The sequence below is a fragment of the Corvus moneduloides genome, chromosome 16 (genome assembly GCF_009650955.1).
Source record: "Corvus moneduloides isolate bCorMon1 chromosome 16, bCorMon1.pri, whole genome shotgun sequence".
NCBI classification, from domain to species: Eukaryota; Metazoa; Chordata; class Aves; order Passeriformes; family Corvidae; genus Corvus; species Corvus moneduloides.
Window position 1 is genome coordinate 9,006,175 of NC_045491.1, and position 24,336 is coordinate 9,030,510.

The 24,336-nt window shown below is 58.3% G+C and overlaps 4 protein-coding genes and 1 non-coding gene across 6 annotated transcripts; 2 read left to right on the forward strand and 3 right to left on the reverse strand.

Moving 5' to 3' along the window:
• The first annotated feature begins 225 nt into the window (after positions 1 to 225).
• On the forward strand, positions 226 to 10,326 carry LOC116451892 (testis-expressed protein 2-like). Of its 2 annotated transcripts, XM_032125833.1 has the most exons (13): positions 226 to 652; positions 3,310 to 3,480; positions 4,977 to 5,866; positions 5,970 to 6,170; positions 6,251 to 6,551; positions 6,959 to 7,173; positions 7,343 to 7,501; positions 7,607 to 7,706; positions 7,867 to 7,999; positions 8,100 to 8,237; positions 8,461 to 8,673; positions 8,968 to 9,088; positions 9,755 to 10,326. In XM_032125833.1, exons 3-13 carry the CDS (start codon positions 4,988 to 4,990, stop codon positions 9,878 to 9,880), a joined length of 2,586 nt encoding a protein of 861 aa, XP_031981724.1. In that variant the 5' UTR covers positions 226 to 652; positions 3,310 to 3,480; positions 4,977 to 4,987; the 3' UTR covers positions 9,881 to 10,326. The 2 variants fall into 2 exon arrangements, with proteins under 2 accessions (XP_031981724.1, XP_031981725.1); XM_032125834.1 differs by lacking the exon at positions 9,755 to 10,326 and having other exon boundaries at positions 8,461 to 8,611; positions 8,699 to 9,061.
• Positions 10,327 to 10,803: 477 nt separating this feature from the next.
• RPL3L (ribosomal protein L3 like) lies at positions 10,804 to 18,179 on the reverse strand. Its single transcript, XM_032125835.1, has 10 exons — positions 18,106 to 18,179; positions 16,934 to 17,126; positions 16,412 to 16,580; positions 15,138 to 15,273; positions 14,209 to 14,395; positions 13,350 to 13,510; positions 13,001 to 13,102; positions 12,818 to 12,913; positions 12,089 to 12,208; positions 10,804 to 10,916 (listed from the first exon to the last, which is right to left on the reverse strand). Exons 1-10 carry the CDS (start codon positions 18,106 to 18,108, stop codon positions 10,860 to 10,862), a joined length of 1,224 nt encoding a protein of 407 aa, XP_031981726.1. The 5' UTR covers positions 18,109 to 18,179; the 3' UTR covers positions 10,804 to 10,859.
• A 1,230-nt stretch (positions 18,180 to 19,409) lies between these two features.
• Positions 19,410 to 21,125, forward strand: NDUFB10 (NADH:ubiquinone oxidoreductase subunit B10). Its single transcript, XM_032125838.1, has 4 exons — positions 19,410 to 19,611; positions 20,247 to 20,385; positions 20,667 to 20,806; positions 20,931 to 21,125. The coding sequence occupies exons 1-4, from the start codon at positions 19,464 to 19,466 to the stop codon at positions 21,023 to 21,025; spliced, it is 522 nt and encodes a 173-aa protein (XP_031981729.1). The 5' UTR covers positions 19,410 to 19,463; the 3' UTR covers positions 21,026 to 21,125.
• A 355-nt stretch (positions 21,126 to 21,480) lies between these two features.
• On the reverse strand, positions 21,481 to 24,309 carry RPS2 (ribosomal protein S2). The gene is made up of 8 exons (XM_032125837.1): positions 24,295 to 24,309; positions 24,033 to 24,191; positions 23,828 to 23,917; positions 23,278 to 23,385; positions 22,545 to 22,718; positions 22,310 to 22,469; positions 21,803 to 21,894; positions 21,481 to 21,602 (listed from the first exon to the last, which is right to left on the reverse strand). Exons 2-8 carry the CDS (start codon positions 24,186 to 24,188, stop codon positions 21,522 to 21,524), a joined length of 861 nt encoding a protein of 286 aa, XP_031981728.1. The 5' UTR covers positions 24,189 to 24,191; positions 24,295 to 24,309; the 3' UTR covers positions 21,481 to 21,521.
• Positions 21,985 to 22,122, reverse strand: LOC116452258. Its single transcript, XR_004243446.1, has one exon. It is a non-coding gene; the product is annotated as a small nucleolar RNA SNORA64/SNORA10 family (small nucleolar RNA).
• Positions 24,310 to 24,336: the final 27 nt, after the last annotated feature.

The following is a 24,336-nucleotide window of genomic DNA, read 5'->3' on the forward strand; positions in this document are numbered from 1 at the left end:
TGCAGCCCCGCCCCGCCGCCCGCAGAGGGCGCTGCGGGCCCGGCCGTACCAGGGGGGTCCCGGTACCGGGGGGGGCCCCGCTCCGACCCCTCCATCCCCGCGGGGACCCCGGCCCGGGCCCGCAGCCCCCGCGCGGCCTCCCCGGGGCGGTGGCGGAGCGAGGGGCAGCCCCGGCGAGGGGGATGCGGGGGGGCGCGGGGCGGCGCGGGGGGCGCGGGGCGGAGCGCGGAGCCGGCTCGGGGCTGCGGATGCTCCGGCACCGCCGGCGGGAGCGGGGCGGGCGCCAGCCGGGCTCTGGGCATCTGCAGCCGGCAGCGGGACCGCGACGGAGCCTCCGGCACCGGCTCTTCACCGCCGGTACTGCCACCGGAACCGGCACCGGCTCCGGGCCTGCTATCCCGGCACCGACATCAGTACTTGGATCCTGGCACCAGGACCGACCGGCCTCCGCCAGCGCCGACACCGTCACTGGCGCTGGCACCGGCTCTTCTTCCCCGGCACAAGGTCCGGTCCTCCCCGGCACCGGGACTGACCGCCACATTATCCTCCCCCGGCTCTGGGGCCACTCCGACTCCCCGGCTTTGCTCTTCCTTCTCCACCACCGGGACCGACCGGCCCTTCCCGGCTCCCCGGGCCCCTCCGCCTGCCGCAGGTACCGGCGCTGCGGGGCCCCGGGGCGGGCGGCGGGGCCGGGCAGCCCCGATTTCCCCAGCAGGGTTGGTGGCGGTTGGGACACGGGGTCCCTCAAGCACCCCCAGGGCTCTGCGGATGGGTGCAGAAGCGGGCACAGCGGGACCACCCTGCCCCGGGAGCGCAGAGCCGGGGTCACCCGTTGGGACCCTCCCACGGAGGGATGCGGGGTCCGATCGGGGCCCGTCGTGGGCGCGGGGGGTCCCGGAGAGGAGGAGGTGACAGCCCGGCATGTGGCAAGGTGAGGGCTTTGAAGGTGAACCTGGGCAGGTTTCCAAAGGGGCTGAGCTGCTGCAGGTTCCTTCTCCTTCCAAAAACTAGCACCACAAATCCCTTCTTTTGTAGTTTATCCAAAACCTCTCGGATGACTCCCCGGGCTTTGGCTCTCGTGGAAATGGCACCTTCCTTGGTGCGAGAGGAAAAAATTTTAGTGCCCTTTGGACAAAAACCGGGGTCTGGCTCTGCCGCCCTGGCCCTGCGGCCGCAGCGACGCGCTTGGATGGATCCCCATTCCCTAACGCCAAGGGACGTGTCCGGCGGCCGGGAGCTCCCCCCGGGGCTGCGGGACCCCGGCGTGGGGCCGGCGCCGGCGGTGCCGCTGCCCTCTGCATGCTGCCCCTTTGAATTAGGTCAGGCTTCATCCCGGGCGGGCTGAGCTCCCGCTGCAGCCCCGGGGATTGATGGCTCGTGGCAGGCGCCCGGGCAGGGGGAGGAAGAGGCTCCGCACCGCAGGGCGCGGGGAGCCGGGAACGCGCCGCGTCACCGCACGGGAGGGAGGGGGATGCGCTGCTTTGAAAGCGCTTCCCGTAAGATCCACCGAGATCAGAGGAGCGGGATGTCAGTGAAAGCTCCAAATAGACTCCAGGGCCCCGCACACCTTAGAGGTGTGGATTTCCAGGCGGTGGAAGGAGCCGCAGCAGCCAGCAGGTCTTGGCAGCATCATCCATGGGATAACTGCTGTTCCCTGGAATTCCGACAGTGAGGCTGTGCTGGTGAATGGGATGGATGCTAGAACTGGCTGGATCCTTTCCCATGGGTGAGAGCTCCTGTGAGCTGCAGGGGCCATGCCACGAGGGATGTCAAAGTCTCAGGAAGACAAGCAGATATGGGGAATGGCTGAGACATGGGAGCGAAGCAGAGTCCATAGAGAGGCAGGAAGAGGTTCAAGCCCTGGGATGCACAGGGTGGTGTAGAGGCTTTGGGAGTGGGTCCTGGGGCTGGCTGGCTCTTGGCACCCTGCTGGAGGCACTCCAAAGCCCACCTGGCTCCTTGCTCCCCCAGCAGCATGAAACCCACTCCTGTATCCACCAGTAAAACCCCTGAGAAGGAGCGATGTGATATGCAACTGGGAGCAGAGGATGGAGCTGGGATCCCACACTGCCCAGCCCATCGGCCAAAGTTACATTCTGAGCTTGCAGAATTCCCTCAAAGCCACCTCGGTGCTCCCTGATCTTGGGATAATGCAGAGCGCTCCAGGGACAGTGTCACAGCCAGGTTCTGTCACAGTGTTTTGTGCAGATAATTAGAGAGGGATTTCCAACTCCTTTGGCTGGGTGAGGAAAGCGCTGCTGTGGTGCCACATCCCTGCCAGCAGCACCACTGCCACCCTAATTAACCACAGAGGACTGAGGGAAGTTAATGAAGTTGATATTTCAATTAACTCACTGATTCTACAACCAAAGCAAACACCAGGCGGGCAGTGCCCCCCCCCGGGAGCTCCCACCATGCCACTCTGTGCCATGCCACCTCCCACTCCCTTGGCCGTGTGAAGGGAATGTTTTAGGGAGAGATGCCCCAAGACACCAGCCCAAGCTGGGTCGCAGCTTGTCTCTGTCAGGTCACGTCCAAGACTTGAATTTGAACCAAAGCTGGGAGCAAGGAGTGGAATTTTGGAGCTGGAATCCAGTGGAGATTCTCACTTGGTTACAGCTTTGGTGTGTCCACACACTGTGAGGGGGGACACTGTCATTAGGGGTCTTGTGCCCCTGCCCTGCAGAGATGTGACCATCCTGGGCTGGGTGTCCCAAGCACTGCTCCTCAAGAGACATCCCACTGAGCCCCAAACCCTTCCAGGGATGTCCCAAACAGGAGGGATCACCCCCTGAGAGCTGTTTGCTGGCACCTCCAAAGCCACCATCATCCTATCACCCTGTGACCCAGCTGAGCACACCCAGCTGCCCCCATGAAAACACTTGCAAGGACCTTCATATCCAATTTATCCTGTAAAGAGCAAAAAGATCCCCACGATCCTGCAGGGCCACGGGCTGGGGACGAGCTCTGGGCTGGGAGGTGGGGTAGTGCTGGGCCACCTCCACGCTCAGCATTTGCTCTGTGACACCTGAGCCAGCAGCAAAGCCTCCCCCGGGGCTGCACCTCCCTCTCGGGGTGCTGGTGGTCCAGCCAGGGCACACAGCTGGGTCTATCCTGCTGCACCCCACCTTCCAGCACCCCCTCCCCAGAGGTGGCTGTTGCAGCAGCAGCAGCGTAGCCCCCGCTGTACTCACCATCCCTGCCAGAGGAGAACTCCCATACAAGCCCAGGCTATTATTATCTCCGTCTTCCACCGTGCTAATGGTCTCTCAGGAAACAGACTTCTTTTTTTGCCTTATTTTTTTTTAGCTTTTAAAACCCACGAGTACGGGAGCGGTGGGAACGGAGAGCCGGGCACGGCAGAGTGGAACACCGGCAGCACTAAGCCCAGCACTGGGGAGACACTGTCCCCCTGACCTGGCAGGGACACGGAGCAGGGACCGGGCAGGACCCTGCAAGGACCAGCCCAGGGACGTTCTGGTAGGAACAGCCAGTACTGGGGATACTGGGAGTGGCTGTGATGTGGTGCCACTGAGAACCCTGCATGATGAGGGGCAGGGGGTGCCCGGGCTGCAGTGCTGGGGTGGGAGGTGGACAGGGCCCTGCGGCATCAGGGGAGGGATCCCTTGGAATCACAGAATCATGGAATGCTTTGGGTTGGAAGGGACCTTAAAGACCACCCCTGCAGTGGATAGGAACACTTTCCATTAGAGCAGGTCTCCTCTCAGGCCCAGCTCCACTGCTCATTTCCCTCTGCTCACTCCTTGTTTGGCTGTTTTGGTGCCTTGCCAGGTGCTGGTGGTGCCAGCAGTGCCACAGCCCTGCCCATGGGCTGGACAGCAACAGCCAGGCTCTCTGCAGGGAGCTGGGACCACCAGGATAATCACCCGTGGATGACTTGGGGTTAACAAGTGGCTCCTGTAAAGGAGAAGCAAAGCAAGAGCTGAGATTATATAAAGGGGGCTGGAGGCAGCTGCAGCACAGCCTGTAATTAATTCCTGGCACTGAGGAGCTTTGAAGATCCAGGGCGGTTCGGTGCGAGCGTGAGGCAGCCCCAGGGTCCCTGGGATGCATTCCTGCTCCTGCTGCAGGGATGCTGTGAGGGGAAGAGGGCAGGGGGGGCTGAGCACTCCATGGGCCTGCTGGGAGCTGACTCAGCACCGCGGTGGCCCTGCAGAGCCCTTCCTGCAGATCCCTTCTCCCTCTCAAAATCATGGAGGGGGCACGGCTCAGAGCGGGTCAGCCCATGGCTTTGGCAGGAGTGCTGCCATGAGGGATAGCGGCAGCTGGTGGGGACAGGACTGCACTTTGTTGAGGCCACAGACCCCCTCAAGACAATGGAAATCTTGTGTTAGAAAAACTTGTGTGCCCCCTTAGTAAAGCCAGAGATTGCTGGCTGTGCTTATGGAGCATCCCCACGCTGCACTGGGGCTGCAGCTTGGGCTGGCTCCATTTTGGATTCATGCAGTGCTCGAATCAGGGGCCAAACCGTGAACATTTAGAGGAGTCAGGGAGTCCTGCCCGCTGGCCTGGCATCCCTCCTCGCAGCCCCAGCACTCAGCACTGGGACCAGTGGAATGTCCTGGTGTGGAAAATTCCCCTGCTTTGGCTGCAGCCCTGGCTGGCAGCCCCGGGCTCTCGGCAGCCCCGGGCTCTCGGCAGCCCCGTTGCTAATTGCCTGGCTGAGGTTTATCCTCGTTAGACAAGCGGTTTCCCACACGCAGCCATTGAGCTCATCTCACCACGGGGCCTTCTGCATCCCCTCCCTGTCGGGAAGCACAAGGAGAGCCACAAGCTCTATGCCCCAAGCGCATCCCCAAACAGGCTGGAAGGCGCCCAGCCCAGAGCGATGGGTTCCGGGAGATGCCCCCGGGCGATGCCGATGGGGTTGGCAGGACTAGGGCAGGGATGTTCCGTGCCCTGAGGTGACCCGGAGCTCTTCCAGCTCTGACAACTGCTTCCCTGTCCCTCGGCAGTGCCGTCGGCGATGCGAGCGATGGCAGACCAGGCTGCGGTGGCAGCAGACGCCTCTCCAGCCCTGGCACCATTCCCGGGCTCACCTCGCCGTGGGGACACCGAGGGACCAACGCCCCATCCCAGCGGCACCAGGGAGGACACCGGCGGCCGGGATGGCTGCGGGCCCCTTCACACGGCGGACGGGGACGCAAAGCGTCCCCCCTCGCCCCAGCCCGGGGGGATGCTCCTGGCCGACCTCCCCCGGGCCCCCCAGCCCCGGCTGAGCCCGGCCAAGTCGCGCACGGCTCCATCGTCGCCCAGCGTGTCCCCGTCGGAGAGCCGAGCCGGCCTGCTCCGGCTGCGCGACGCCAGGCTGGAGGACACGAGGCGGCGGCTGTCGGAGGCCGTGCAGGAGCCCCTCAGCCGCCTCAGCCGCCTCATGGCCGAGGACAGCAGCCCCACGAGCCGGGCCAAGGAGCCGGGGGGCAGCCCCGGGGGCAGCCGCGGGCCCGGAGGCCGCCGAGTGCGGGACTGGACGCCCTGGGAGCCCACCCTGAACTGCCGCTACGAGATCTGCTCCTACGGGGACGTGATCCAGGTGGTGGAGGTGGCACAGAGAGACGCCGAACCCCCGCTCCCAACCCCCGAGGAGCCGCCGCCGGCGCGGTCCGGGGCCACCGTGCCGGGCAGAGCGCTCGCCTCCATTGCCCTCCTCGCGTACGGGTACCTGGTGCTGCCGCTGCCGCCCTACGCCGCCGGGCTCGGCGTGGGGCTGCTCTGCGGGCTGCTGCTGGGCTTCCTCGCCGTCCTCCTCCTCGTGCCCAAGGCCCCGCCGGCCGCTCGGGGACCGTGGGGCCGCCTGCGCCCCAAGCTGCTCCCGGGGGAGCCGCGGGAAACCCCCCACCTCCAGGTAGGAGAGGGGCGGTCCGGGACGAGGGGCTGGAGGGGGTCGCGGAGTTGGAGGTGCCTGTGGTGAGCAGGAAGCAGCCGGCTCCCTCTTCCCCCTTTTCCAGGGCTGGATGAATCAGCTGCACGTGTACGACCCCGAGCTTTTCCATCCGTCGCTCACACACTCGGTGCTCGCCGTGCTGGACGGGTCCACCCTCAAGCTGTCCTACCCCAAGAGCAACATCCCGCGCCGAGCCACCTTCGAGGAGGAGATCCTGGACGCAGTCTTCGTCAGCCACCGCTGCTACGACCTGACCGACGCCAAGGTGAGCCTGGAGGTCCCCAGGACCCTCCCACGGGGACCCCCCATGCCTGGCCCGGCCTCATCCCGCTCTCGGTGCTGCAGATCTTCCTGTGCCCCCCCAGCCTGGCCCGAAAGCGGACGTGGAACAAGAAATATCCCATCTGTGTGCTCCTCCCCGAGACGGCGGAGGGAGAGGGCAGGAGCAGCGAGGAGCACGACACGGAGCTGCAGGGGGATGAGGGGACAAGGAAGGTGCCGGTGTCTGGGCAGGACATCCCAGGGGACTGCAGGGAGAGGTGCCTGTACCTGTTTGGGCGGACAGGGCGAGAGAAGGAGGAGTGGTACCAGCACCTCGTGCAAGCCTCCCATGGGACACCTAGCAGTCACGGTGACACCAGAGCAGGTGAGGAGCAGCCACCACGGCCTCTGCTCTGTGCCAGGACTGATCCCGGAACACAATCCCTTGGTGGGCAGCAATGAGCACAGAGGGACATGGAGGAGCCCAAAGTGTAGCCAAGAGGGTTCACGTCATCAGCACAGAGTGGGTGGCGTGTCACTGGCATCATGGACAGGCATCATGTCACCCTTGATGCTATCCTGACCCAACAGATTGGATATTAGGCAAAATTCTTCCACCGAAAGGGCGGTCCAGGCCTGGCACAGCTGCCCAGGGCAGGGGTGGAGTCCCCATCCCTGGAAAGAGTTAAATCCCTGTGGATGTGGCACTTGGAGAGGTGCTGGGGAATGGTTGGATTGATGACATTGGAGGGATTTTCCAAGCTAAATGATTCTGTGGTTCCATGTCCCCAGGCATGGGATCAGTTCCGCAGAGCAGCGGCAGCAGCAGTGGGGGCAGTGCTGAGGACATCCCATCCACAGATTCAGCCAAGGATCTGTCGGGAAGCGTTGAGGAGATTTACCTGGATTACAGCACCTACATGGCCCGATTCATGCCAGCACAGGGGGCACCCAGCCCGGACCGGAGCCCCTCTCATGGAGCTCTGGGCAGCCCCACGCCCACAAAGGTGAGTGGGACAAATCCAGCACTGGGAGCGGGACTTGAGCGCTAAGCAGAGGCTGATGGACCCCACACAGAGCCACTTCCAGTCTGTGGTTTGTGTGAGCAGCCAAGCCCTGGGGCAGGAGAGCACCAGGACAGCAGGTTCCACTGCTCACGGGGCCACCTCGCTGCAGGGGCTGGTGGCTGCTGTCCCTCCGCAGCTCAGCGAGGACACGGCGAGCATGGCCTGGATGAATGCGCTGGTGGGGCGCATCTTCTGGGACTTCCTGCGGGAGCAGTACTGGGCTGAGCAGGTGTCCAACAAGATCCAGAAGAAGCTGAGCAAGATCAAGGTGAGAGGCAGGAGCATCAGATCACTCGGGGCAGCCTTGTTCCCAAGGCTCCATGGCACATGCCAGGCTGTGGTGACCGTCGCCCATGGGGTTTCCCTCCATCAGCTCCCGTATTTCATGAATGAGCTGACGCTGACAGAGCTGGACATGGGCACATCTATCCCCTCAGTTCTCAGCGCCTCCAACCCCACCATCAATGAGCGAGGTAAGAGCCCCACAGAGGGACAGGGACCCTAAGGCTGGCTTCAGGATGGCTTTACTGAGCTGCCAGCCCGGTCCCCAAAGCTGGGAGGTTTTGGCAGCACGCAAACAGCTCTGACCCCTGTGGTGCTGACCTGATCTCGCCCTGTCCCTCTCCCTGGCAGGACTCTGGGTGGACATGGAGGTCACCTATAGCGGCTCGTTGCAGATGACGCTGGAGACAAAGATGAACCTCAGCAAGCTGGGGAAGGAGAGCTCTGCAGAGGAGAGTGGCCCTGCAGAGGCAGGCAGAGAGGGGTAAGGAATCTGTCCATGGATGGGCTCATCCTGCTCCTCCTGCCCCAGTGAGGCGAGGCTGCTGTCCCCAGAGCACCCCGTGATCTCCTGGGGTTTGCAGGGCCAGGCCGCGGCTGATCCTGCTGGCAGACAGCGATGCGGAGTCGTCCAGCGCCGGCTCCTCTGACGAGGAAGATGTCACCACTGCAGAGCCCGTGGGAGCCCCGGGGGAGCGGCTTCCCCCGCCTGGCACCGAGGGGTAAGGGGGTGCTGGGGGTTTGTGCCATGGGGGGCACTGGGAGGGGCTGGGGGATGCACGGTGCCATATCAGCACAGGAGCTGGGGGACAGTGTCCCCAGCAGGGCACACACAGCACATCGTGGCAGCTTTCAGAGGGGACTCTGTCCCTGTGGGGTGCTGTGGCAGAGGGCTGGGGAACCCCAAAACCCAGCAGGGCTGAGCTGGGGCCCCTCTTGCTTTAGCCACGTCAGCGGCAACAGCACAAGCCGGAAGATCCTGCGCTTCGTGGATAAGATTGCCAAGTCCAAGTACTTCCAGAAGGCCACAGAGAATGAGTTCATCAAGAAGAAGATGGAGGAGGTTTCCAACACGCCTCTGCTGCTGACGGTGGAGGTGCAGGAGCTGGCAGGAACCCTGGCCGTGAACATCCCCCCACCACCGACCAACCGTGTCTGGTACCAGCTCTCCTTTCCCCCACAGGCACATCCTCCTTCCAGCTCCCCTTGCTCCCTGCGAGGAGCCAACTCCAGGGCTTTGGGTTCATCTTGAGCACCAACAACCCAGGGCTGTTCCTCAAAGGGGCTCACAGACCTCAGGCTCATTTCTCTGAGTCTTCACCCAGGCCAACACAGGATCTGGGGACCCTGAGCAGCTGTGACCTCCTCCCTAAAACCCAGCAGTGGGGCCACCTGGGCTGAGCCACATCTTTGAGAGGTGATGCTTCCTGCCTCTTTCCTTTCCCCTCACAGGTACAGCTTCCGAGTGCCACCGCAGCTGGAGCTGAAGGTGCGCCCGAAGCTGGGCGAGCGGGAGGTGACATTCCTGCATGTCACTGAGTGGATTGAGAAGAAGCTGAAGCACGAATTTCAGGTGCCTGGGCTGTTCAAGGGCTTAACAAACCCTGCTGAGGCTTGGGCATTGCTGCCATCAGGGAGAGTCAGCCTCAGTTCGGGCCACTTGTTTCTGCAAAAAGCCGACATCTGGTCTGGTCTGGCCAGCTTGGAACAGTGAAGACACAGAACCCAAATAACAAGCTCCAGGGCTGAGGAAAAGTGATTTCCTCCCACCATTTGCAGGCCTGCCCCAAGCAGGGAGGGTTGGGGGTGTCAGGCAGTCCCAGGCAGATATCCCCCAAAAGGGCTGAATCCACCCATCTGCTCTGGTTTGGGGATGTTTGGGAGATTTACCTTCCCAAGGGTTTGTTTTCAGCCTCTCACCTCTGCTCAAAGAGCAGAAATGTCCCCACAGGTATTTAGGGCCCCCCAAAAGCCACCCATTTGGATGGCTTCAAAGTGCCCTGCTGTGGCCACCCCTGAAGCCATGGAGGTGGGCAGAGCAAAGATAAACTGTTCCTGTTCATCCCCACCCTGATATCCAGGGCTGGGACCGCCCTGGGGCTGCTGCTGCGGGGGTGGGAGCCCAGGACCTCCAGTTCACAGCCTCTGACCCAGGCGTGGCTCCTGCCAAGCCACCTCCAGGCAGTGTCCCCGTGGTGTTCAAACCCACTGATTTGTTATTCCGGATTCCTCTTTTCAGAAAATTTTGGTGATGCCAAACATGGACGATCTCATCATTCCCATCATGCGCTCTGGCCTGGATCCTTGGCCACCCACCACAGGACTGCCCCGGGACCTGCCAGCCAAGGGGGACAGGAGGCTCTGAAGCACAATCCCAGGGGCAGGGACAATGCCCGGAGCTCAGGGACCTCGCTGGGACATGGGGACAGCCAGGGCCTGGCCACTGACTGCACCCAGGGCTGTGCCTGGATTCATCCTCATCCTCTGCTTCTGCAGATGAGCCTCTTCAAATCCTGCAAGCACACGTTCAGGGCACAACCAGGCTGCTGGAGACCCAGGAATTTCATGGCCACGTTCCCAGGACTCCTGGTCAAGTAGGCAGCTCTGGACAGTGGAGGGCTGGCTTTCCCACTGTCTGGTTCCCGAAGAGGGTGCAGGACACCTGGACCAGTTCTGCACCAAAGGAGTTGGGATCATTGCTGATCCAAAATTCCCAGCTCCGGGGCATCCCCCCCTCCCCACAGGCAGCTGGGCTGCAAGGAAAGCACGGGTGGGAAAGGAGTCCCAGCTGAATAAATCCATCGCTGCCCAGCCCTGCCTAGCAGCCCTCTTCTTGTACACAAATTCCCATCTCTGCTGAGGATTCCAGCTGGGATCAGAGGCTTTGAGCAGGGAGAAGCCCCCGGGTTGTATCTTCAGCTCTGCAGTGCCTGGGGGTGTGTGGGAGAGGCAGTGAGGGGAGAGACAGTTGGGGAGCCTGGGCAGAGGCAGGTCATGGGGAGGCCCTGTATTCCCAGTATTCCCAGTGGAAACTCGTGCAGAAGTGCTGGTACCTGCTCTGCTCTCTGCTGGATGAGAAGAAGAAGAGTCTTCATGGTGGTTTGGTGAGTGGAAAAATTCACTTGGCAAAGGAAAGGGAGGATCCAGAGGACACAGCAGGCACTTGGCTGTCCCAGTTAGTCCCTGTCTGTGTGGGCCAGTCCCAAATGCCACTTTTCCCATCCCCACCTGCTGAGAAGCCTGAAAACAGGCAAGACACCCCTCCAGAAGGAAGAGAGGGAGCAGGCATGGCTTGGAGCCCCTTTATTGCAAGTGCCCTGTCAGGCAGCCTTGGATCTCCATCCTTAGAGCTCTTCCTGCATACCTGGCTTCTCCTTCACCAAGTGTTTCTTCTGAGGACCCTGGAAGAGAGCAGAGAGGAGAGTTTGGTGTTAGGGACATGCAGACATGGCTGTGTCTGGGCTGTGGGGACCAGAAAGGCAGCTCTGGCCAGCAGCTGAAAAATGGGGTTATCCTACAGCAAATCAACCCTATGGGAGCAAATGGCAGGAATTACTTATGTCCCTCAACTTCCAGGCAAATGTGATGTTTTACCACAGAATCCGTGGGGGAAAATGGCAAAGAAAAGAGCTGCACCCAGGTCAAACCTCCTCCTGTCACCGAGCTCCTCATCACAGCAGCTCAGGGCTGGCAGTGACACAACAGGCTCCTGACACTGAGCTGAAGGAAATCAGCTTAACCTCTAAAGAGCTCTGCCTAACCAATCCTCCTGCCAGCTCTAAGGAGGCTTAGCCAGCTTCACATGGCATTTCTGGCTGACAGGCCAGATCCAGACCCAGTTTACATCTGCCTGGGATCCAGGCAGTTGTTTCTTTGCCTTCTCCTTCTCTCTCTCCTGGTTTATTCAGTGCCTCCTCCCCTTCAGACTCAGACTTGCACCAGCCTGGTGAAGGCTGCAAAACTATTCAGGAAACTGCCATGTTTGGATTTTTTTTTTTTTTTTTTTTTTGCCCCAGATTTAAGAAAAATACACTGCTTGGCCTTCTTGAAAGCTTCTGACAAAAGCACCATAAATCTGCATCTGAATTTGACCCAAACTTTTTTCCTCTAAGAACATTAAAGCTGTAAATCATTCCAAACAAATCAAAGCAGTGCACAATTCCAAGTGAAAGGGACCATATGGCCAAGACAGTGCCTGCCAAGTTAACTGCTTGTTTAAAACTTCCCATGGTAAATGGGAACTGGTTGCCCATATGGTCTCTTATTTGCTGGTTGAGTTGTCTTGGATCACTCACACAACCATCCTGTTCTTCCTTAGCATAATTTCTGCTGCGTGAGCTGAGCTTGTGGCTGTCTTTACTCAAGAGAGTCTCAAACATTCGTTTGGCTGTTGTTGTATCGAGAAACATCATAGAATCATGGAATCATAGAATCCTGGAATGGTTTGGGTTGGAAGGGACATAAAACTCATCCAGTTCCACCTCCCTGCCCATGGACACCTGGAAGATGCTTGGTTGGAGTCAGTCAGTTGCTTTAGCCCCATGATGAGCTGGAGGCAGCCTGAGGAACTCACCATGAAAGCCCTCTTTTCCTGAGCTGTCTGGAAGCGGCCGTGGCCGAATTTGGAAGTGGTATCAATGAATTTGAGCTCGATGGCTTCATGGGCCCAGCGGCTCGTGTGCACCAGGAGGGACTGGGAAAGAACAGTCACAACACATCAAGATAATCATTACAGAAAATCAGGACGGCTGTTCTCATGGAAGCAGGGTTGGAATATCCTCTAAACAAGTATCTCCTCAAAAATCTGTGTTCTCAGAGCAACACCCTGGTGCTCAGGTGGTGGAGAGCTTGCAGAGCTGCTCTTCACTCAGCATTTCACAGAGTCACAGAATCAACTAGGCGGGAAAAGACCTCTGAGATCACCAAGTCTAACCTATAGCCTAACACTGCCTTGTCAACCAGACCATGACACTGAGTGCCACATCCAGTCTGTCCTTAAACACCAGTGACTCCACCGCCTCCCTGGGCAGCCCATTCCAATGCCCAATCACCCTTTCTGTAACAATCCATCATTTCATTTCTGAAATGAACCCCAGCCCTCAGAGCTCTGAAGCTCTCCAGAGAGGCTCCATCCACCTGCCCACTCCACAAACCCTCCACCTGCCAATGGCCTCAGCACCACATTCATGTGCAACACAGCACCAAGGACCCTCCCAGTGTCCCTGCACAGCATTTGGAGGGCTCTCCATGTGGAGAATGTGTCCCTGGGAAGCTGCAGTCCATCCCAGCCTGGTGCTCTCACCTTCCGGAGGGTGAGCACACGCTTCCTGGTGCCCACCACGCAGCCCTTCAGCATGAGGAAGTCGTTGTTGACCTCTCCATAGTGAGGGAAACCACCCTGTGGGGAGAGCAGAGGGGTTGGTGGGCAGGAGAGCTGGCTGGGAGAGTCAGGAGAGTCACAGCCCTGTCACCTCTCAGCCCTTACCATAGGTGTGATGGTCTTCTCCGTGATATCGTAGTGCGTCGAAGCGTTGTTCCTCACCACTTTGCCATCCTCCACATGGATCCCATGGCCAATGCGGTAAATCTGGGAACAGACAGGCAGCAGAGATGGAGACTCTCCTGCCCCTTGCTGAGGAGCTTCACAGGGTGACCAAATCCCCCACAGAATCACATGGTTTTCACCAAGGTGTGCCCTCGAGCAGCAGAAAAGCACCGGGAAAGACATGGAGATGTCTACGGAAATATCTGGGAGGATAAGGACAGCTGAGGGCACCGTGGGAAGGAGGATGGTGACAGGATGGGAGGCCTGAGGGAGCCCCCCTGGGCTGTACCTTCTTGTTGATCTCGGTGCGGTGGTGGTAGCCCTTCTGGCCAGCCCGGGCGATGGAGTAGCCCACGCGGGCCGGGTGCCAGGCCCCGATGCAGGCCACCTTCCGCAGGCCCTTGTGTGTCTTCCTGGGCAGCTTCTTGGTGTGCCAGCGGCTGGTCACCCCTGGGAGCATGGGAACAGTGGGCAGGGTCAGCAGGGAGGGGCAGGGCAGGGGCTGGGACTGGGGAAGCAGGGTCCCATCATTCTCCTGAGGGACAGTCCCATCCTTCTCCTGCAGTTCTCAGAGGAGGCTGTGTTGGGAGGAGATGAGGAGCTGTTCTCACTTCCCATGGCTCTGATCAGACTGGGATGTGTTCCATGCCCCGAGGGACACCCACACCCCTGCACATGTGGGGTTTGGGAGACATTCACACAATCACAGAATGGTTTAGATTGGAAGGGACCACAAAGACCATCCAGTTCCAAGCCCTGCCACAGGAAGGGACACCTCCCATTAGATCTTGTTGCTTTATGTACTGACAGTGCCTCTGAGCCTCCTGGGAGGCCTCTGGGCACAGTAGACAGCACAGCTTTCATTGCCCTTAATCTCAGGGAAAATCTTTCCACCAGAGGTTACCTTGTCAGCTCCTTTGTATCTACATCAGAGATGCCCCTGTTGCACTTTTCTCTTGCCGGAATCCCTGAGATTAAGGAAACCAAACTCTGCCACAAGAGAACTGGATGTCATGCTTAAGATCCCGAGGCTCTTTGCTACTCCCTCTACAAAAAATTGGGGGTTCTCAGTGTTGTTAACACCTTCCTGCCCCAAAACCACCTGATGGGCAGAGCCATGTGAGAAGAACAGACCCAAACCCCTGTACCTTTCATCCCGTGCCCCTTGGTCACACCGATGACATCGATCATCTCGTTCTGGCTGAAGACGCTGTGCACAGAGATCTGCTTCTCCAGCCTCTCCCGGACCCAGTCGACCTTCTCAGCCACTGTGCCCCCATTCAGCTGGATCTCCATAATGTGGGCCTTCTTCTGCCTCAGTGGGAGCAGCCTCATCTGCAGCACACAGTGGTTTAGGGTGACATGTGGCCCCTCGCCCCACAGACACGAGGGTGCAGCAGGGCTGGGTCACTCAGAATCTGTGAGGAGCACAGGGGTGAGCAGAGCCGCTGCTTCACCACCCTCTCTGCCACAGTCGTGCCCTTTCATAGCAGCCCTGGGTCAGCAGCTCCTGGTATCTGGGATCTCGTGGAGCCAACTCCTTGTCCTTGAGCCCAGAGACCTCATCTGGGCTTTAGCCAACTTAGCTCTCCCCCAGACTCCAAAGCAGCCCTTAACTCCCGGGATCAGCATGAAAACGGGCCCCTGTGTATCCGGCAATCAGCATCTGGCAAAACTGTGCCTGCCCATGTGGTTATTTTTGCCTAAAACATTTGACACCAGTTGCTAATTTGAGGTGATCATGAGGCCCAAGGTCCCTTGCTGACACAGGACTCAGGACCTGCCCAGGCTCTGCCCTCCTCTTGCTCTCTTCCACGGGATGTGTGTGCTCCCATCAGGATGTGGGGGCTCCCCAGCGTTCCCAAACCACAGCCCCCGAGGCAATCCTGGAGCAGAGAGCTCTGGAAGGGGACTGGGAGGTCAGGAGGCAGCTGGGAAGGTCAGTCAGCACCTCCCATTGCCCTGTCTCACACCATCTGCTCTCTCAGCCTCTGTGACACCACCAAAACACCTCCTGATCCCATTTCCAGGCCCCTCAGAGCTGAGGAAGCCCCTGAGCTTTGGGGGACGCTCTGACCTGTGTGTGCATAATGACACGGATGACCTTGCAGTACTTCTTCATGGCTGCAAAATCCTTCTCCAGCTGCCTTTTCCCAGCCTCATCCTGCCATTTTTTGCAGTACTTGGTGAACGCCTTCTTCTTGCTCTTGTGCCTATGACAGAAGTGGTTTGAAATCCATCAGAGCTGATAAAGGGCTTGTGACAGTGCAGAGAGGGGACAGGTCACCTTGTCAGGCACTTCCTCGGAGGCACAAGGAACCTGTGGATACCTGAGCCTCACCTGACTGTCAGGACCTTGAGGTGGGAAGAGGAAAGTGGATAATGAGCCGTGAAAAGGGCTTGTTCAAGGGTAATTCAAACCTTTCTGCATGAGGAATGCAGTTGTCTCCCACTGACTGACTCAGCACCACCAAAATACAGGCACAAAATGAGAGACAGGAGAAAGCAGGGATCAGGGGCTTGTTGTGGGTAAGTCTCCATGGCACTGTTACAGGAGATTCCTACAGCTAGGAAGCCACAAAGCAGCCAGGCACTTCCCTGGTACCTGTGGATACCTGTGCCTCACCTGACTGTCAAGGGCTTTGGGAGGGAAGAAGGAAGTGGATGAGTTGTGAAAAGGGCTGACAGGAGAAAACAGAGGCGTATGGTGGGTGGGTCTCCATGGCACTGTCACAGGAGACACAATTCCTGCAGCAAGGAAATTCGTGTTTTCCACTTCCCTCTCTGCTGAGGGGTGTTGATATTTATGAGGACCAGGGGCCACATTCTGCACCAATATTCCCCCTGGCAAATCTGGTTTCACTCCAGCTCAAGAATTCCAGTTAACTGGGGAGCTGACAAGTCCAACCTACACAAGGGAAAAGGAACCTGCCATATGATATTGTGGAGAGAGCTAACTTGGTTCAACCATTAGAATAAATTTACATATGCATATGCTGCTCCCCAGCATCGGGCTGTTTGCAGTGTCTCTGTGCATGACTAAATAAGCAGCAGTTTCACTCCACAGGAGTTGAGCTGTCTGGGCATCCCGGAGAGCCTGTGGAATTGCTGCCAGAGATCCCTCACAGGCAGCCCCCCAGGAAACCCCCCACTCTGGGAATCCAAGAATCATTGAGGTTGGAAAATACCTCCAAGATCATCGAGTGCAACCTGTGACTGATCCCCACCTTGTCATCCAGCCCAGAGCACTGAATGTCACATCCAGTGGTGCCTTGGACACCTCCAGGGTGGTGACTCCACTACTTCCCTGGGGAGTTCCAATGTTAAATGACCCTTTTAGGGCACACATACCAGTTCTTGTAGAAGCGCCGCCGGCACTCATCGCTGATGTGCTCAGCAAAAACAGTCTTGAAATTCCTCAAGCCCTTGGGTGTCTCGATGTAGCCCACAACCCCCACCACTACCATCGGGGGGGTCTCGATGATGGTCACGGCCTCCACCTCCTCCCGCTTGGAGACCTCTGCAGAGCAGCAAAGGGAAGTGGTGCTTGGCATCCTCTGGGATCAAGTCATTCCCTGGAGGATTCCGGCTGTCACAGAGAGTGCTGGGGGCAGGGTCATGTTTGGTCTCCAGCCAGCCCCAGCCTTCCCATCTCCCAAACCACCACTCACTATCGCAGTGTGGAGATTTCCAGCAACTCCCACTCAGCCCATGCTGAGGTGGCCTTTGACCATCCAAGACCTGGACAGTCAGGATTTAACCTAGAAGCTGTGGGCTCCACCACCCCTTTCCAGAAACAGCCTTTCCCAACAAGCCTAATCCCCTCCTTTCCCTCCTGGATGTGGCCCCATGCCTGCTGCAGCCAAGCCTTACTGAGCCCAGGCCTGTGCACCTCCCGCACAGTGTGGGTCATTCCAGCCTTGTAGCCCAGGAAAGCTGTCAGGTGCACTGGTTTGCTGGGGTCATCCTTGGGCCAGGCCTTCACCTTCCCTCGGTGCCGGCGGCTCCGCTTGTGGGGCAGGAAGCCCAGGTGGCCATGCCTGGGAGCAGAGAACTTGCGGTGGGACTGCGGAGAGGAACAGCAAAGGGCAGCTTCACTCTCAGCTCCCGGAAAATGGGGCAAAGCACAACAAAATTTCCCCTCTTTTACATGGGAATACCGGAGAGATTCCAGGCTCTTCCTTGAGTTGTAACAGGGTGGGATTTTGTTCAAGCTTCTGTCATGTACATGGAAAAATGTCACAGAATTCTGGAATGGTTTGGGTGGGAAGGGACCTGAAAGCCCATCCAGTTCCACCCCCCTGCCATGGGCAGGGACACCTTCCACTATCCCAGGGTGCTCCAAGCCCTGTCCAACCTTGGACACTTCCAGAGATCCAGGGGCAGCCACAGCTTTTCTGGGCACCCTGTGCCAGGGCCTCACCACCCTCACAGGGAAAGGATTTCTACCTAATATCCAGTATAAATCTACTCTCTGTCAGTGTGAATTCCCTAAATTTCTGGACGAATGATGCCACTTAAATAAAAAACTTAACATGATCTCCCTCCTTCAGCTTCCTCTGAAGGACTTTGAAGGAGAAATACATTCTCTATTAGATCTGTCCTTCTGTCCTCTTAATTATAACAATTTATTTGGTACCTGCAGCACCAAAAAGGCCTGCTTGGAATTCCTGGGCTTTGTGTCATCAAGGCAAATGGCACAAAACAAGCACAGGCAAGGATCGGGAACACAGGGGAAAGGATGCCCAAAGGAATGGGTAACAGGAACATGCACAGGTTCTAAAGGCACCTTGAAAGCCAGATGAGAAGAGATTAATATATAGACTTCAACCACAAGCAGCAAAGGGTTAGTCCTGCACTCACTGCAGCTCCTTCCTAGCTCAGATCAGTCCTAGCGCCTGGCTGTGCTTTCCACCAAGCTCATTTTCCAGCCTGAGTGGAACTCAGAGGATTCTGACCCCATTCCAGCGGCACTACCAGGAGCATAACCCAGCCTTGCTCGCTGACCCTCCACACACAAGCGACTCCAGCAGAGCTGTACCGACCATGGGACGTCTTCGGCCCGGGGCAGCAGCAGAGAGAGACTGTCAGGAAGTGCCTCCCCAGATTAATACTTAAGATGGTTATGGGTCTGAAGACACAAATTTAGCCGCTCGCTTCACCCGCTGCGATATTCATTTCATTCCTGGCAGGTTGGACACGACAGTTGTGGTGTGATAAAGGTCAATTGCTGCTGGCTCAGTTTACGCTTCTCCCTCCTGAACAACTCCAGTGTGAATGGCAGGAATTAGGGCAGTTTCCTGAATTAGGGCAGTTTCCAAATGGGTACCACACACCCAGAGCTGTGAACACCTGCACCAGGTACCCCCAGCACAGACTGAAAAATCTGTCAGCCCAGGCAAAAAGGCTTTGTGATTCTGATGTGAAAAGAGATCAAGACAATAGACCTCGGAATCACAGAACAGTTTGGATTGGAAGGGACCTTAAAAACCATCCAGTCACAGCTCCTGCCATGGGCAGGGACACCTTCCACTATCCCAGGATGCTCCAAGACCTGTCCAACCTGGCCTTGGACACTCCAGGGATCATGGGGCAGCCACAGCTTCTCTGGGCACCCTGTGCCAGGGCCTCCTCACCCTCACAGGGAAGGACTTCTCCCTGATATCCCATTTAACCCTGTCCTCCGTCAGTGGGAAATATTCCCAACAGGTCAGGAGCTGTCTCTCTGCTCAGCCCTGTGAGGCACATCTGTAGTGTGGTGTCCAGCTCTGAGCCCCCTCAGCACAGCAGGGCCAGGGAGCTCCTGGAGCGGGGCCGGCAGAGGCTGCGCAGCTGAGGAAGGGCCTGGAGCAGCTCCGTGCCCAGCACAGGCTGAGGGAGCCGGGGCTGCTCAGCCTCGAGAGGAGCCCCAGCTGAGAGGGGCCCTCAGCCCTGGCTGTCCCTGGCTGCAGGGAGGGCTCAGGGCAGGGCCCAGGCTCTGCTCCGGGGCCCAGCAATGGCACCAGAGCAACGGGCAGGGACTGACCCCAGTAATTCCCCCTGCACATACGGACTTTATCCCTGTGCAGTGACCAAGCACTGGAACAGATCCCACAGAGGGTGCGGAGTCTCCCTCACCAGGGATATTCCAGAGCTATCTGTACACAGTCCTGTGCCATGTGCTGTGGGATGGCCCTGCTGAGCAGGGAGGTGGGACAGACGGGACACACCGTGAGCTCCTCCAACCTGGCCCATCCCTGATTCTGGGATCCCCCCACGGAGGAAAGAGATGCGCACTACAACTCCCGGCGTGCCCCGGAGCCGCCGCCATGTTCCCGCGGCCCCGCCTCCTCAAGGGTCACCCCCATATTCCCCGCTCCCGGCGCCTCAGGGGTCGCCGCCATCTTTCCCCGCTGCCGCCGCGATGCCGGAGGATCACGACTGGGAGGCGTACAAGGTGCCGCCGACCCGCACCCCTGTCTCCGAGAGGACCACGTCGGTGCCCAACCCCGTCAACTTCTTCCAGAGCGCCTTCAGCTATGTCTTCGACGCGCCCGTCACCTTCGTCCGAGGTACATGCAGGACGAGACCCCCGCCCCTCCCTTCCCGCTCCCCGTGGGAGTTGAGCAGCGACCCGGGGACGGGCACACAGGGACGGGCACACCGGGGCACGGGGCAAAGGCGTGAGGATACGGGCACCTGGACAGGCAAAGGGCACACGCAAGGACACGGGGAGACTGATTCTGACAGTAACAGCAACGGGAACACAGAGGGACAGGACACAGGGACATGGGACATAGACAAATAGACGGCGTGGACACAGGGACAGACAGGGACAGGAGACAGCATGGACACAGGGACAGACATGGACAGCGGACGCAGAAGAACACAGCATGGACACAGGGACATAGGACAGACAAGAACAGAGCTTGGATAGGAGGACAGACACAGGGACACGGGTCACGGACAAGAACACTATTGATAGTGGGACAGGGACATGGGACACAGCATGGACATTGGGAGAGGTGCAGGGGCTTGGGATACAGGGACAGAGTAACACAGCACAGAGGGACAGACACTGGTGGGCATGAGCTGGACACAGTAATGGACCCACTGCTGCTGCGTGGGAGGGCAGCACTGGGCAGTGCCAGCACTGGGGCTGTGCTGCCCCTCGGAGTTGGGGTGTGTGACCGGGCTGTCTCTGCAGAGTGGATCGAGCAGTGGCAATCCAAGAACAAGTTCTACTACTACCACCAGAAGTTCCGCCGTGTGCCTGACCTGAGCCAGTGCCTGGATGGTGACTACCTGTGCTACTATGAGGCTGAGGCTCAGTGGAGGAGGGACAGGTATGGCTATGCCTGGACTTTCTCCAGGCGAGGTCACAGCAGAGCACACAGCTCTGGGACCTGCAGCATTTTGGTGGATGCTGGGGTGCTGAGGCAGCACCTCCAGCCCACCCCATTACACATCAGTGTCTTGCTGTCCCTGCAGCACACCTGGCATGGTGGCATTAGGAACCAGCACCCTGAAAATCCAAGCTGACATTCCACAGGGTGTCCTCACCCATTGCTTCAGCTTTTCTGTCATCTTGTAGCTGCTGTTACATTCATCACTATCTTTTCTGCAGGATGGTTGATCAGGAAATCGTGGAGATAGTCCGGGAAAGAATGGCTGCATGCAAGCAGAGGGAAGGGCCCAACCGTTTCCAGAACTGTGCCAAAGAGATGGAGCTGCTGGCACAGGTCACCAAGGCCTACCAGGACAGATGTGAGTATGGCAGCAGCACACAGGGAAAGGGTCCTAAACCCAGGAATGGGGGGTCTGAAACCACACTTGTCATGGGACACAGGCTTGTGGGAGGCACTGCTCAGACATTTCCTTTCTTTTTCAGACGGTGATCTGGGTTACCATGGGAATGCACGGACTTGCTTAATGAAACAGAAGCACAGGATGATGGAAGAGAGGAAAGCAGCACAAGAAGAGTAGAACAGTTCCTCCCTCCATGGTGCTGGTATCCAAGTGCATGTTGCTTCCTTGACCTCTGGTGCTGTTGGCCTCCACAATAAACAGACATCTGTACAGTTGAGATCTGTATTCATTCTTTGAAGAGCTCTGCAAGCCCTCAACTACAGGCACTTGGGGCTGCCAGTACTGGGATTTGCCCTCTGGACCTCTTCCTCTCCTCCATGAGCCACCAGAACACTTCATGCTGCTGCGCCCAGCACTGGTTGAGAATTCCCTCAGTATAGGTAAAGATGATGTGCCCCTGCAAGTGCCCAAGGCCATGCTGGACAGAGATTGGAGCAGTGTTGTCTAGTGGAAGGTGTCCCATGGCAGGAGTTGGAACTGGATGAGCTTCCAGGTCCTTTCCAACCCAACCCCATTCCATGATTTAGCCCACCTGCCCCGAGCACCAACCCCCCCATCACACCAACCACCAGTTCCTGGTTCTCTGATCACTTTATTCTCGTACAAAACCCACTTAGGTTGTGGCCACAGCGGCTGCCTGGGTCCTCTGCACCGACACTCTCGTGTGGGTCTTGGCCAGATGATCAGTGAACTCCTGCAAAAAACACAGGAACAGTGGGTTATTTCCTCAAACCCCTCTCATTTGTTCCTTAGCACCACTTCCCATCCCTGGTGTGCGTTTGGGGCTGGGGGTAGCTCAACTTTATAGCTACCAATTCTGTGGGTATAGAAACTTGAATTTCAGGGGCAAGAATGGTTAAGATTTGAGCTGCCAAGTTACCAAAATGCTCTTACCTGGTAAGGAGACTTGGTGAAGACGGTCTCTTTCCAGAGGTCAGGAGTCAGGTAACTGTAGGTTTTGGAGATGGCATCAAAGGTGGCTTTAGCTGTGGAGAGATGTCACACACTGCCCATCAATTGCTGCAGAACCAGCCTGCTGATCCCACCTACAGCTCCAAAATATCCCCCTGGTGCAAAAATGTGGAATTCTGAAAGGATCAGGGAGACCACAGGAAGGTCTCTCTGATGAACCCACAAAACTCAGGTTTCTCTCTCTCTCCAGTTACGACAATTACACTACGGCACACAAGTGCAATCGCGCAGATTGGGAGATGTGGGATTGTAAAACCCCCATTTCTGTAATTAACTTTCACAGAACCCGCAGCAGGACCAACCTGCACTGTCAGCAGAAGTCATGGCTTCTGCTTCACTGCCAGAGGCACAAACCACTATAAAATGGAGATGCTGTGCCCCGTCAGTGACAGAAGTGGCCGTAAGCTACGTGCTAGCCCCAGAGCTCACCGAAGTTGCCGAGGGTGGCTGTGCAGCCCCGCGCCGATGTGTAGCAGTCATCAATGCCAGCCATCATCAGCAGCTTCTTGGGGACAGGGGCGGACACGATCCCGGTGCCACGGGGAGCCGGGATCAGGCGCACCAGCACGGAGCCGCAGCGCCCAGTGACCTGCAGGGACACAACGGGTCACACCTCCAGAGCACACCCCTTGAACAGCCCCCAGGGCCAGCAGGGGACACTCACCTTACAGGGCACTGTGTGTGGCTTCCCGATCTTGTTGCCCCAGTAGCCGCGTCGCACGGGCACGATGGACAGCTTGGCCAGGATGATGGCCCCACGGATGGCCGTGGCCACCTCCTTGGAGCACTTCACCCCCAGCCCCACGTGGCCGTTGTAGTCCCCAATAGCGACAAATGCCTGCAGGCAGAAGAGTTTTCACTGCTCCCTCAGCGGCATTTCCCACCAAGAATACACCGTGGTGGGTTGCTCAGCAGGAACTCAGAGCTCACCCCCAAACCTTATACACAGTTCTTGAAACCCATTTTTGCCCTCAGAGTTCATCCTTCAGTCAAAATCAACAAGGTTAAAGCACTGGGATTCAACTCCCTGCTGCAGCCTCACATTGGTCAGAACTCCCCATGATTTCCCAACAGCATTCTGTCTTTATACCCAAAACTTCTCCCTGAAAACCCAGCACTGCTGTACAAAAACAACTAAATTTTGCAGTCTCAGAATAGTTTGGTTAAAAGGAAGATCAAAAGTGTTGCAATACAACTTTTGGGCCAGTACTGCTTCAAAGAGCATCTGCACGTATCACTGATGCTTTCAAGTTAAAATACACTTAGTAAACTATTAATGGCCCTCACAGCAAAATATTTACTAAATGGGACAGAAACAGGGATTTGGAGTGATGAAAATAACACTAAAAATGCAGAAGGGAAGTTGTGAATGCGAGGATCCTGAAGAACAGGATTACCTTGAACCTGGTGCGCTGCCCAGCACGGGTCTGTTTCTGCACAGGCATAATCTTCAGCACCTCATCCTTCAGCGAGGAGCCCAGGAAGAAATCAATGATCTCTGACTCCTGCAAAAGTCAGGCACTGAGCACACAGAAATCACGGCATCCTGGAATGGTTTGGGTTGACAGGGACGTCGAAGGTCAGCTAATTCAACCCCCTGCCAAGGGCAGTGACACCTTCCAGTATCCCTGGGTGCTCCAAGCCCCATCCAACCTGGCCTTGGACACTTCCAGGGGTCCAGGGCCTCCCCACCCTCACAGGGAGGAATTCGTTCCCACCTAACCCTGCTCTCTGGCAGTGGAAAGCCATTCCCCCTCGTCCTGTTCCTCCAGGCCTCTGTCCACAGCTCCTCTCCAGCTCTCCTGGAGTCCCTTTGGACGGTGTAAGGGGCTCTAAGGTTTCCCGGAGCCTCCTCTTCTCCAGGTAAACATCCCCAGCTCTCCCAGCCTGGTTCCAACCTTTGGAGCACCTCCCTGACACATCACTTCCATGTCCACAGCAACTCACCTTGATGGGAAGCGAGAAGAGATAAATCTCCTCCAGAGACTTGATCTTCATATCCTTGACCAGGCGACCGAGCTTGGTGACAGGAATCCACTGCCAAGGAAATCCAGGAGCAAGAGTCACCAGGCGCCAGCACCCGTCGGGAACCGGCTCTGCTGCCCCATGCGAGGGGTCGGCAGCACCCCCGGCCCCGGCGGTCCCCACTCACCTCCTTATCCTCGGCTTTGCCTCCGCGGGCCCCGCGGCCTCTCCCGCGGCCCCTCCCGCGGCCACGGCCGCGGCCCCGCAGCCCGGTCCCGAATCCACCGCGGAAGCCCCCGCGGGCCGCTCCTGCTCCTCCCGCAGCACCGGCGTCGTCCGCCATTTGCTGGAACAAAGCGGGACGTCAGCCGGGCCCCGTCGGTCGCGGATGGGGCCGGATGGGCCCGGGACCGCCCGGGGCCCGCCGCCACCGCTCCCGCCGTACTTACGTGATCTCTCAGCGTAGAAGGCCGCACCACCGCGCCGCCCGC

Excerpts from the sequence above, each read along its gene's own strand:
- RPL3L (XM_032125835.1), bottom strand. Across the intron at positions 13,511-14,208 it reads CAAGGGGCACGGGATGAAAG|GGGTGACCAGCCGCTGGCAC; the intron begins GTACAGGGGTTT and ends CCATGCTCCCAG. Across the intron at positions 13,103-13,349 it reads GCACCGAGATCAACAAGAAG|ATTTACCGCATTGGCCATGG; the intron begins GTACAGCCCAGG and ends GTCTGTTCCCAG.
- NDUFB10 (XM_032125838.1), top strand. The coding sequence starts at position 19,464 with ATGCCGGAGGATCACGACTGGGAGGCGTACAAGGTGCCGCCGACCCGC. Across the intron at positions 20,386-20,666 it reads GCTCAGTGGAGGAGGGACAG|GATGGTTGATCAGGAAATCG; the intron begins GTATGGCTATGC and ends TCTTTTCTGCAG. Across the intron at positions 20,807-20,930 it reads CAAGGCCTACCAGGACAGAT|ACGGTGATCTGGGTTACCAT; the intron begins GTGAGTATGGCA and ends TTTCTTTTTCAG.
- RPS2 (XM_032125837.1), bottom strand. The coding sequence starts at position 24,188 with ATGGCGGACGACGCCGGTGCTGCGGGAGGAGCAGGAGCGGCCCGCGGG. Across the intron at positions 23,918-24,032 it reads GCAAAGCCGAGGATAAGGAG|TGGATTCCTGTCACCAAGCT; the intron begins GTGAGTGGGGAC and ends TTTCCTTGGCAG. Across the intron at positions 23,386-23,827 it reads TCTTCTCGCTTCCCATCAAG|GAGTCAGAGATCATTGATTT; the intron begins GTGAGTTGCTGT and ends TGACTTTTGCAG.
- LOC116451892 (XM_032125833.1), top strand. The coding sequence starts at position 4,988 with ATGCGAGCGATGGCAGACCAGGCTGCGGTGGCAGCAGACGCCTCTCCA. Across the intron at positions 8,000-8,099 it reads GCAGAGGCAGGCAGAGAGGG|GGCCAGGCCGCGGCTGATCC; the intron begins GTAAGGAATCTG and ends TGGGGTTTGCAG. Across the intron at positions 9,089-9,754 it reads AGCTGAAGCACGAATTTCAG|AAAATTTTGGTGATGCCAAA; the intron begins GTGCCTGGGCTG and ends TCCTCTTTTCAG.